Here is a 12,532-nt window from a genome sequence, read left to right on the forward strand (position 1 = left end):
GCCATGCCAGGCCCAAAACAGAAAAGCCAAAAAATAAATGTTCATTAATACAAGTGCACTTTTACTTACTAATATTACCTGACATGGCCAGGTGGTTAAGGCACTCGGCTCGTAATTCGAGAGTCGTGGGTTCGAATTGTTGTTGCACTAAACATGTTCGCCCTTTTAGCCGTGGGGACGTTAAAATGTTACGGTCAATCCTACGACGGTGGGGAGTGATGACTAGCTGTCTTCCTTCTAGTCTTGCTAAATTAAGAACGGCTGGTGCAGATAGCCCTCGTGTAACTTTGCGTAACATTCAAACAAAACTTATCAATATATTTAAAAAATTCACGTTTAAAATAAATTATATTTTCTGTGAACATATTCTGCAACAGAAAAACTACCAAGGGTGTGTGTGTTTTCTTATAGCAAAGTCACATCGGGCCATCTGCTGAGCTCACCGAGGGGAATCGAACCCCTGATTTTAGCGTTGTAAATCCATAAACTTACCACTGTACTAGCGGAGGGCGAAATTACCAAGGGACGCGTCTAAAAACAGAGACTCTCTGTACTTTATAAGTTTGAGTTGAATTTCGTGCGAACGTACAGGAGGGCTATCTGCGCTAGCCATTCCTAATTTAGTAGGGTAAGACTAGAGGAAAGGTAACTTGTCATCACCACCCACCGTCAACTCTTGGGCTACTCTTTTTAACAACGAATAGTGGGACTGACCGTAAAATTATAACGCCTCCACGGCTAAAGAGGTGAACATCTTTGGCATGATGAGTATTCGAACCCGCGATCCTCTGATTACGAATCGATTGCCTTAACCACCTAATCCAGCCTATACGTAATTTTGAATCCTGAGTGATCCACTTTTCTTGTGCTCTATGATAGCAGCTATATTCTTATTGTCATGACTGTCTTTGTTTAATGAATGAATTTTTCTTTATCATATAAATTATTTATTTTAAAAAAATGTTATTCCGCCTGGTCAACGTTGACTTCAGTTTACATAAGTATAGGTCCATAAATTCTTAAGTCAGCAGTGCCGACAGTATTGCTAGCACTGAGGATGCTCGTACGATAAAAACATGTCTTAGAATCATAATCAATTTTTAATTTTTGTTACTGTATAATACTAGTTGGAACGGTATATGAAATTAACTGAATTCTTTGCTAGAGCATTTTTTTAGCTCTGATCCATCTGAATAAAAGTTATTGATAATGACTAGTTAACTCCACTGTTTAAAACCACCACTAGAGCGGCTACGAAGTAACGTAGCAACTAACCAACGCTATGCAGCTGTACTCGATGGAACGCAACCAAAGATATTCCCTCTCCAGTTTGAAATGTCTTATCTAAATGTTTCATAGGCTAATGATATACCAGGGTTCTCTGTTGGTGCACATATCTAAATATAGCAAGCGCCCTCTGGAGGCCGTTATATTTTTTACGACGTTGAATAATCTCCACTAACGTTACAACGTATTTAAAAGAGAAAGTAGCATCAACATTATATTTTTTCGATGTTTTGTAGATAGTAACTTACGTATATGTTTTACGGAAAGCATTTCATGGAGAATAAATCGGTAAAATTTTATTTCTGTTCTGCAGGTAACGCTTAAATTTGTTATATACAATTTATAATTTTATTTTTTGCATCATATTTTAAACTTAACTATGGTAAATAATTTTGCATCCTACAGGGTGGCCCGTAAGTCCTTACCCATCCATATACCTTATGTATCCAGTGTATCTGTGTGCTATCCCTCATTCTCGCTGCATAATATCATGCGACGCCATGTTCTGTGAGACATTTTCCATAACATAGCAGGTGTAATTGTTCCAAATGCCGCGGTAACAGCTGCTTTCAACTCATAATTAGTATTATAAGGTTGTTTACACACAACATATGGATGGGTAGGGACTTACGTGCCACCCTGTATACATTCACTAATTTAGTGGCTAATGGGCGATAAGTTCAGGTGCATTAAACTTAATTAGAATATCTGAGAGAGAAAAATGAAGCTAAATTGAAGATTACTTTTAACTCATTACTATTTCATAGTGATGTATTCTAACTTTTAAGGATTTCAAATTGGAAGTGTGAAATCTGTGAATTAGTGTAATGTATCAGTTAAAAGTAATATGATAAAATATATTTATGAAACTTATAATTGATTAGTAGGTTTATTGGTTTTATTGTTGTTCTAACTTTGGTGTTAACGTAATTGAGTTCATAATATTATGTAATTCCGTTGAGAAAGATGCATTATTTGTGTTTAGACTGTTGTTATCAACGTTAGCGAAGCGTTATCAATACACGACACAGAGGAAGTGTTACATTTAAGGTTAGGCTTACTCTGGGGATGGAAGATAATTAAAATTATGTTTTTTTCTTCTATATGATAATTTCCTATTATTATGAATTGATAGAAGAATAAACAATATGGTCGATTCTACGTCAATAAGTTGGTTTTTAATAACTTTGCAAAATTTTTAACATTACGGACAAAGTAACGACCCCGAAAGCTGATAGTCAACTTCGAACGTCTTGTCTGCAGACATTGGTAAGCTTAGGCCTAACGAATAATGAAACCGTCAACATTTGGGATCTAGTTTGACAATTTTTGGTTTTTTAGGAGGACCTTTTTTTCTCCGGGTATGTAATGTATATGAAAGAATAGAATAAAAATAACTAAATACGTTTCCTCGTAATTATATATAAGCTATATAAATATTTATTATATAATAGTAACATGTAATATATGGACAAGGGTTATTGGTTCATCTAGGCTATCCCATTCATTAAAATACAGTTTAAGAAGCAAATAAAACTCTCAAAACCAGCGCTTGTCATTCAAATATTTATGAAGCTTTCACTTAAACACCTTAATTTAACTGCATCCACCACGTGAAGATAACCTGTTCCAGCGCCAAACTACTGTTCCTAATTTATAGCTAAATGTCATCTGCCATTTATTTGCCCAACTTGCCTAATAACCAAAATCTTGTCAAAAAAACAAAATAAATGTTGTTCTCATAGTCAGCAGCACTCAAAATCTTAATATCACCAAATTTAAATAACATATTCACCATTCATTTATTTGTTATTTTTGTATGTTAAAAAAGAGCAAAGGTTCTAAGAGTGAGGCCAGATGTACCTCACTTGTGACATTAATCCAGTTTGATTGAACTCTATAAAAACTGTTTTCTTCCATCTAGCTAGTTTTCTACCCAGTGAGCCAACCTATTCCCAATGCCTACAAAGAAAATAGTTTTAACAAGCCTTTTTTATGTGATATCTCATCAAACTTAGGTGCACCAAATTTACATCCATACTGTCATCTGTATAAGTAGCAACCTTTTCAACAACTGTTAAAAAGAGTCATAAGGCAAGATTTTTTTTTGTTAGTGAAACCATTCTATCTATCCAACAAAATTTTAAACTTTGTTAAAAGACCTTGCAAGGGACGTTTCATCAGACTTTCAAAAACTTTTCCCACTAATGATATAAGACTGAAATACCTATAATTACTGGTAAGATGTTTACTACCTCCTTTAGAAAGGAGCAGCTTTAGCTAACTTCCAGTTATGTGGCACCTTCCCAGTATGCTGAATGCAAAATGCTCTTAATGTATAAGCTTTTTATATTGCCAGACAGGCTCTTCTCACTACTATATAAAAAAATTGTTGTGCACTATGAAAATTTTGACACATTAAGCATTTTAGTCTGTTTTTTAACACAAACACAAAATCCTAAGTATACTACAGTTTGAATAATGTACAAGCTCAATGTAATAACCTTATTAGAAGTTGAAATGTAGACTGTATTTCTTAGTAACATTTTAATTAATATTTGTTTGTGAGAAACATTTCGGTATTTTTGTAGTTAGGTAATTGTCACTGAAATAATGTATATCACAAATATCAAAATTAGTTGTTTAATATAGTGTAAGCAGCCTTTGGCCCATGAAAAACAACAGATATCTCCTTCTGTTGCAATATAAATTTAACAGGTGTACAAAATCTTATGGAATTACTAGAGAATGTTTTTGGTATTTGGCATATAATTTAAAGACTGTGATTTCCAGAAATTGATATCATGACTAGTAGAAATACTTACTTTCCTAAGTTATGATGTGATAAAATTTGTATTATTTTACCATAGTAAAAGTGTTGAATATATAGTGTTAATATAATGAAAAAATTAATATAAAATTAGAAATTAGCATCTGATGCTAGAGAAAAATTTACCCTTTAGTCCTGATGCTATGATGAAACGGAAGAAAAGCCCCCTTCTCCTTCGTAAGGGTGGCTCGTCTAGTGACAGCAGTGGTACACCAAAGCAGTCCACTCCTCCAACGTCCACATCATCTCTTGTCTCAGGGGCTTCACAACAGTATCTTACACCTAGTAGTGTAACCACAACAAGCACACTCTTATCTCACACAAGTTCCGTGGCAGGAAGTTTACGGGGAAACTCTCAGTTTTATACTAGTTTAGGGGATGACAGTATAGTTACTGACGATGTATCTGATATCCAGGTGAGCTGTGTGTGTGTGTGTTTGCCTAAATAAATTTTGTGTTGTAATAAATGTCTTAGAGTGAGAATGCTGAGATCAAACTTTTCACAAAATAGGTGTAAGCTTGTTTATTCATGAAATTACTAATGGATAAAAACATAAAAATATGTGATGTCACTTAGAAAACTGTTATATTTCAGGCTAAAAATGCTAACTTAGAGGTGTTTAAGTTGTCATCATTTTTTAATAATTGGAATTATTAATAAAAAAACAACAAACATTTGTTCTAAATTTATAGGTATTTAATTATATAATTAAATATCAAATATTCAATTGATCAAAATGTTGCTATTATGATTTCTCATTATTATTTTTAATTAATTTCACCACTTTTAAGATAGTCTTTTACCACCAGATAATGGGCTGTTTATTTAAATTTAGTGTTATGATTTTTGACATCTCTATGACTTGAACCTTTACTATAGGTAACTATTATTTATAGAAAGTATATAAACTGAATCTATCAATTTTTAAAAGTCATTCCAACCAGTTTCACTAAATGATGTAAATAGTTTCCACATGCATATGAATAAGGGTAACAACTGCAGTTATCAACATTTGTATATATACCTGAAAAGTGAAACACATATCATGAGATTGGTTACAATTATTTTTAATAAATTTAATTAATAAAAAAGAAAGTTCACTTTTTATACGTTATAAACATATCTTTTAATGTGTATAAATACATGTGCACAGGATTTAGCAAATACAGTTAATGTCACCTATGGACCACCAGTTCCAAATGGTAGCATGGATACTCAAGCTACTGTTCAAGGAGGTAGCACTGGAAGTGCTGATGAACCAGATGGAAACTCTTCTAATAATCCTCTTGATGCTCTCCGTACAAAGCAAGCAATCGAGAACCTTCATAAAAAGGTTGTTCGAACAAAAGAGTTAATAAAGCTAGAGCAAACTGCTCGAGATGGTTAGTGACTTTCATGAATTTTATGTCATTAAATGTTATTGATTAAAATTTTATTCACAATTACACATAAATCTTTATGAGAACAGTAGTTTATTGGATTTTTGATATGAACAATTAAGAAATAAAGTTATAAAGAATTGTGTTTTGTATTAAACATTTATTATTTGGAAATCAATAAATATTGTGGGGGTTCAGTTGAATCAGAATTTGAAGATAGCTTTAATGTATTTAAGCAAGCAAGTTATAATGGAAAATTAAGAAGTTAGCATTAATCACAAGAAATTTTATTAGAAGGGGCACAGGTGCATATTAAAACTGGAGCATGGGCAGAATCCAAGTTCAAAGTCATAGACATAATCCAGAAAGTTGTATTTCTGTAGAAAATATATTTGATTTCCTCTTTTAATAATTTATAAGTACATGTCATTTCACAAAACAACCAAGTCTGAACTTGGAGGTTAATTTAGTTTTATTTCTTTGAAAACTAGGAAGAAATACTTTTAATATTGGGAAATTATTAAATTTAAGAGTAGAAATAGAATATAGGAAAAGTCTATTTAAACTATGGCTGCATATTTAAACAAGCACACTTTATGGAATGTGAACTTATTAAGCATTATGTTCATGGATAGAAAGTAACGTTAGCTTGGAACATTAAAACATGTTTGTCACTCATCTGGCCAACATAAATGTACAGAGCAAATTATAAAGAAATTTACAGACTTTGAAATAAACAATATAAATTCATATTTAGTATACAAGTGATTAGAAACAATAGTTTTTTGGTTGTAGGTTTTCTTATTATAGTTTTGTTTTTAATTTCTGAAACACATACCATTTCATACACATTTGTTTTGTTATATGCCTACTTTTAGATATTAATGCCAGTCAACACAACAAATAAAGATATGCAACATAATTGTAATAAATAAGTTTACTGTTAAGAAATTGAAGTTTGTGAGTTACAAATGTTTTATCTAAAGTAAGACTAAATGTCAAAGATAAATTGTTTATGTGGATATTATCTGACAATTTGTGATTTTGTAGTAATGTATCCTAGACTCCTATCTAGTACTTAGTTTTAATAATGTAGCATTTTAGTTATTGTTGATGGAATTATTAAGTAGAGTAGTAAATAGTATGGATTATCATGAAACAAAATGCAGCTGTGAAAATCAATATTCAAACAGTGTAAAAGCATTTTTTTCAACAAATTTTCATCCAAGTAAGTGACATTTTCAGACAAATTTTCTTGCTTTATATATACACACAAGCATAACCTAGCTAGCTGTGGTAATATAGAAAGTTTTAATGCTACAAAAAGAATTGAAACAATGAAGTCAAATCTATGAAAACTGGGTTACTTGATATTTAAAAAGTTTCACCCATACTTTGAAAAGTTACTGTAGTTGCTAATCTAAGCCTAAAAAGGGATTAATTTTTAAAATTTTAAGCAACCTGAGTTTTGTACTTTTAACTTCCTTGTTTCAATAATTTTTGTAGCACTAAAACTTTCTATATTACTATAGCAAGCTAGGTTATAACACATTGATCCCTACTTGTCTTTATATAATTTTTAAAAAATTCCATTATTCTTGTGGTATAAAAGAATAAAGTTTTATATTTCTTCATATGGTTTCACATATTGTTCCTTGACTAGAGTTTTGTGATATAATTTTATTGCAGAAAATGTAAATGAATATCTGAAACTTGCTGCTAGTGCTGATAAACAACAACTTCAACGGATAAAAAGTGTTTTTGAAAAAAAGAACCAGAAATCTGCACAGACAGTAGCTCACCTACAAAAAAAACTGGAAAACTATGTCAAGAGAGGCAGAGATCTAGAAACCCATGGTCTACCTGCTAGTCACTGGCAGGCAAAAGGAATGCTACGTGATATGGGACAAGGGTTAAGGTTTGGTATTAAAAACAAAATTTTGTATGACTGAGTTAGAATAACAACTTCATGAAAAAAATGTAAAATATGCTTCAATTCTGGTCAACTAAACATTTGTTTTTATTAGCATTATCATTTATCCTTTGTGTAGAAGTTTTTCTAATGATTAGCTCTTTGAGTGACATTATAGAGGTGTGGGTATATCTTTCTCTCAGTATTATATTTTTTATATTTTTTTAACGGAAGCTTGGAATTTTTTTTAGTTTTTTTAGCATTATGGTAAATGTTATGATTTTCTTATTTGCATATATGTTCAACCGCCTTTATGTAAATGTCGCTTGCTCTGTAAATTATACATTCATATTCATTTGTTTTTCAAAAGTGAGTCATAAGAATGGATGCTAATATATAATAAATAATAATGTGTTATAATTTATCTGGATTTGAGTATGTAAAAAACTTAAATAAGAATTGATAATAATTGCAAACATAATATCGTTCACACCATAACAGTTATTGCTTAGGCAGTTGATAATATAAATAGCATTTTAATCATCACTATGTTTTCTGATATAGTACATTACCTCTTCTTACATCAATAGCTATTCTTGTTCAGTTCTGCTTTTTCTTGTGACTTTAGAGTGAACATAACTTTCATTCATGAAGAATAATGTAGGAATTTTTTAATACTTCTGCAGTTCAGTACACTTTGAGTTTTGAAGTTAATGTACGTGCACCAACTTTGGTTAAATTTCACTTATTGTTGCGGTTACTGCTTTACTTAAACTTTATTTGCACTTTGATTTTCATGTATGAGAGAGTGCACATCTTTTTATGTTTATTGTTGTGCTTACTGCTTTAGTTAAACTTTATTTGCACTTGGATTTTCATGGATATGAGAGTGCACATCTCTTAGTTAGTCACGTCCTGAAACAGCTAGAGCCTAATAGATTTTACAGATGTTATCAATTTTATATTAATATAACATAAATGCACTTGTTGTTTAATTACTTGGGTAATTTATTTACCTATGGCAATAGTGCTTGAGATGGTCTCTAACATTTTCTGCATTTTTCTGGTAATGTAGACAACTTAAAATATTACATGGAAAAACTTGATTCCACTACCAGTGGTTAATCTTTCTATACAATAATGGTCATCAACTTTTATGTTGGTTTTAGCCATTGCCAAATGATCAACTTCACTGTTGTGGTAAATAGCAACTCTTGAAACATGAATTGGAAGATAAACACAAAGAACTGGCTGAGGTGAAATTTATTTCTAATCACCGAAACTCTCGTACAGATCAGATTATGTAATTTTATAAAGACATGCTGATAACTTTATTAAATATAATAAAGACCACACCTTTTAAAAAAATGTTTTTATAATAAAGTCCCTAATTTTCCTTAAGAACTTGTTATAAAACTTGTATAATGTATCGTACCTTTGTTGCACAAAGCTTGCTCCAACATAGAATTTCAACAGACATGTAGCACTTGTATGTCATTTTCTAACAATATTAAAACATGCTTAGAGTTGGGTGTGAAATTATGTTTCAAAGATGTAAATTCATTCTTTGAAATTGAGAAACTCTTTACACTCCTGGTATTTAAAGTGATAGATCCAGTTTCTCCAATTGTTGTTATGGTATAAATCATAATAGTTTTGTGATAAGAATTTATGGAATGTGATATGTTATTACTTTGATTTTTGAATTCTGTTTTTTAAGATACATGTTTTTTAAAAAAAAATTCACTGATTTAGGATGTTTGAGACTTCAGAGTAAAATGGAGTGTGATATAAGGTCTTATGATACAACTGTATGTTAAATTATGAATTTCTTTTTCAGATATATTTGTTTATTATGTTTTATATTGTTTATTTTCCTAAAAGTAAAATATATATATATATATATATAAAGTTTAACAACAAGGGTCATTATTATTACAAATTTAGATTTTAGCATGCTTTCATCATTAGACATTATGGTTGGATGTGTGTAATAAAGATTTTTTACTACTTTAAATTTTCTAGCGGCGTTGTTGGAAATATTAAAGGAGGACTATCAGGGCTTTCAGCAGTGACCCACACTGCTGCAGAGTAAGTCTTTATTTTTATAGTACGACACACAACACACTGGTAAGACTTATTCCAAAGAAAGCAGATAATTGTAATGGAACTACACCATCTAACATTCTGTAATTTTCCAAATATAATACACATTTTTTAACCAAAGATCACCTTATATTACTCGCATTGTAAGTGATAATGCATACTTATTAATGGTGTTTTAATGGTATGTCTTAACAATTATTTCTGTTGCTAAGATATAATTGGAAATTACCTCCTGTTATCTTTCATTGTCAGTATTTTTACATATGATTTTTGAAAGAAAATGATCATGAAGCTAAGTCTTTTGATTTTTGAATTTATTTGCATGCATACGTATGAAATATTTGGAAATGAAAAACACAAGTTATTGCTCCATTAAATTTATGATTCAAAATTAGAAATTGTTTTTGATAAAAACTTTTAAATTCTGAATCAGAATCACTGTCCTTGAACTGCTGGTTCAGTTTCTCTACTGTCTTGTTGTCACTTTAAATGTCATCACCACCAGCATCATCTTTATTATCTACTGCGGCACCATCATTCTCAAGTATGTCATCTTTCGAACTATCCATGATACTTATGAGACAAGATGTATTAAAACTACACTGAGTCAGGGCTAAATCAGTGGTACCCCAGACTTCTTTTATCTATAAAGCAGTGGTTTCTTTGAAATTGTAAATGCATAAACTCTTAGTCACTTGTTCCTCTTTTGGTACATTTGGAGTTTCATTGTTTCATCAACTGATGCTATAACTTGCAACTAGCCTTTTCTGGGAATGATGACAAAGTCAGTGTAGTTCTTATCTAGGGTATCCTTGATGCATATCATTCTGTGACTTCTGGAAACATCAAGGACCATCATCTGATATTCCCTTAAGGGGACTATATACATGCTACATCATTAGTCTTTGGTCAAACCATCATCCATCCAGCTTTTTGTTATATGTACAGAAGATCACACCTTTTGGCCATATGACATTGTTTGGAAGAATTCTTTGTTTTGAATATAATATATGGTGGCATCTTTTTCCTATTCCTGTATGCCTGAGCATGATGTACCAATTCTACATGTTGCCAGTTGATATTAAAGTGATTGATAGCCATATCTTGATTGAAGGAGATATCAAACTATATGTACCCCATTGTAACAGATCTGTTGTAGTGGACCGTGATTGTAGAATGCTGGCTGTAAATGTTTTTTTAAGAACATTTATTTATCAGCTGCTGTTGCAAGTATAACAAGTACTATGGTGAAATCACTTTAAGCAATGTTTACAAATACACTAACAATCTGACAATGTTAATTTGCTGGCTGTAATTGCAAAGATAGCAAACACCATCAAGCTATTAGAGATTATACGGATACTAACGTTTCTGTTATCAAAGAGTTACTTTGACCATGGCATTGTAAAAATCTAGGTTTATGTTATTTAACTTTGTTTGTGAAGTTTAGAGTGAATACTAAATTTGGAAAATCATGGTACATTGATGTTTCACATTTTTTTTATGTATGTCAGAGTTTTTGAAATAAAAATAAACATAGCTATGTCTATAACAATACATTTAATGAAAAGCTTTTGTTATATTTTAAATTTTATTAATATTTTTGCCATAAGAATACAGTGAATGTGATACCATGTTATTACTTTGATTTTTGAATTATGCAAGTAAAAATTGTGGTTTTAAGAAAAAATTCAATTATCTTTTTATCCTTTAAGCATTTATGTGTGTTGTAATTACATAGCTTTAATTGTGATTAAATCTTTTGTCACTTTCTAGGCATCATGATGTGTTTAAATCCATAAATCCAACTGAAACATAACTTCCAAAGATTTGTAATCCTAGAAAATCACCATTATTAAAACAAAATTGCTTGAATGTAATTATTGAGACATCCTTTGTTTCTGTTGCTTCATTTATCATAATTTTAATTTTTTCTTTAAGAACTGTGATGTCAAAACCTCGTGAATTTGCTCACCTGATAAAAAATCGTTTTGGTAGTGCAGATAACATCAACACTTTAGGAAGTAAGTTGATAGAATTTCTTGATTTTTTAGTAGTTAATTCATTTGTGTATCACTAAAGAAAAATAACCAGATAAAAAGATGAGGTTAATTCTATATATTTTGAAAAACTAATTAAACAAATGGTGTAATTGGGCATTATTGAACTTGTATAACCAAATTAAGTACAGCAATTTTACCATCGACCTCTGTAGTGTGACACTGATGGGTACAAGGTAGAATATCAAGTAATAAATATCTATTATTACATTATATGAAACTGTCATTTGATGTTTTAATGAAACAGGTGTTCTTAATAGAAATAATAACTACTTGAATACATTAGGCTATTTTTAATATGGTCTTTTTTGTATTTAAATTTTCAAGTTGTATTTTAGTTGCAAATAAAGATAAGAAATGTATCTTTTATTCTGTATATAATTGCTAAAGCTTGTTCCAAAAATATATTCAGTAAAATTAGTAACTGACACAAAGAAATGTGTTCTAGAGCAATGGTTCCCAGATTCTAACGTCTGATGATCCCCCTTTTGTGAAGATTCTAAATGTCACAAACCCTGTCCTAAAAATATCTGTTACCCAGAGATTTTCTCCATTACCTGAGTGTAAATTTTGTTTTTCTTATGACTTTTTATTACATATTATTTATTATTATGTTACTAATTTTATTACATTGTGAAAAATAACAACACTTCCAAAATTCCACTTTTCTAACTTCTGCTACTTCGATTAAATCTAAACTTGTTTTTTATCTTTATTTTAAAAACAACAAAAATATACCCCTCATCATCTTTCCTATTATTATGAGGAGTCTTGAAGTTGTAATATACTTAGTGTGATGGATGCACTTGTTTTAATTTGCATAGTTCTTTGAAGTCTGGAACCACTAAAAAAAAGTCTCAGGTTTGGTTTAGGATTTAATCTGCTTCTGTATTTGGTTTTCAAATGTGCATATTATGTTGTTTGCTGAACAGAAAATTGTCTTTTTCCTGGTTCAGT

General features: G+C 30.7%; 1 protein-coding gene across 6 annotated transcripts in view; it reads left to right on the top strand.

Moving 5' to 3' along the window:
* The first annotated feature begins 1,354 nt into the window (after positions 1-1,354).
* The window catches only part of LOC143249643 (transmembrane and coiled-coil domains protein 2-like), a 37,915-nt gene continuing 26,737 nt past the window's right edge, over positions 1,355-12,532 (top strand). The window contains exons 1-6 of one of the 6 annotated variants that reach the window (XM_076499883.1): positions 1,355-1,600; positions 4,251-4,533; positions 5,272-5,500; positions 7,187-7,415; positions 9,435-9,500; positions 11,457-11,539. In XM_076499883.1, the coding sequence (XP_076355998.1) occupies positions 4,261-4,533; positions 5,272-5,500; positions 7,187-7,415; positions 9,435-9,500; positions 11,457-11,539 (880 nt within the window). In that variant the 5' untranslated portion in view covers positions 1,355-1,600; positions 4,251-4,260. Of the gene's footprint in view, positions 1,601-1,738; positions 2,649-4,250; positions 4,534-5,271; positions 5,501-7,186; positions 7,416-9,434; positions 9,501-11,456; positions 11,540-12,532 lie in introns of those variants that run through there. The other 5 variants (XM_076499885.1, XR_013027882.1, XM_076499881.1 and 2 more) reach the window with 5 other exon arrangements.

This window comes from Tachypleus tridentatus, chromosome 4 (assembly GCF_004210375.1).
Source record: "Tachypleus tridentatus isolate NWPU-2018 chromosome 4, ASM421037v1, whole genome shotgun sequence".
NCBI lineage: Eukaryota > Metazoa > Arthropoda > Merostomata > Xiphosura > Limulidae > Tachypleus > Tachypleus tridentatus.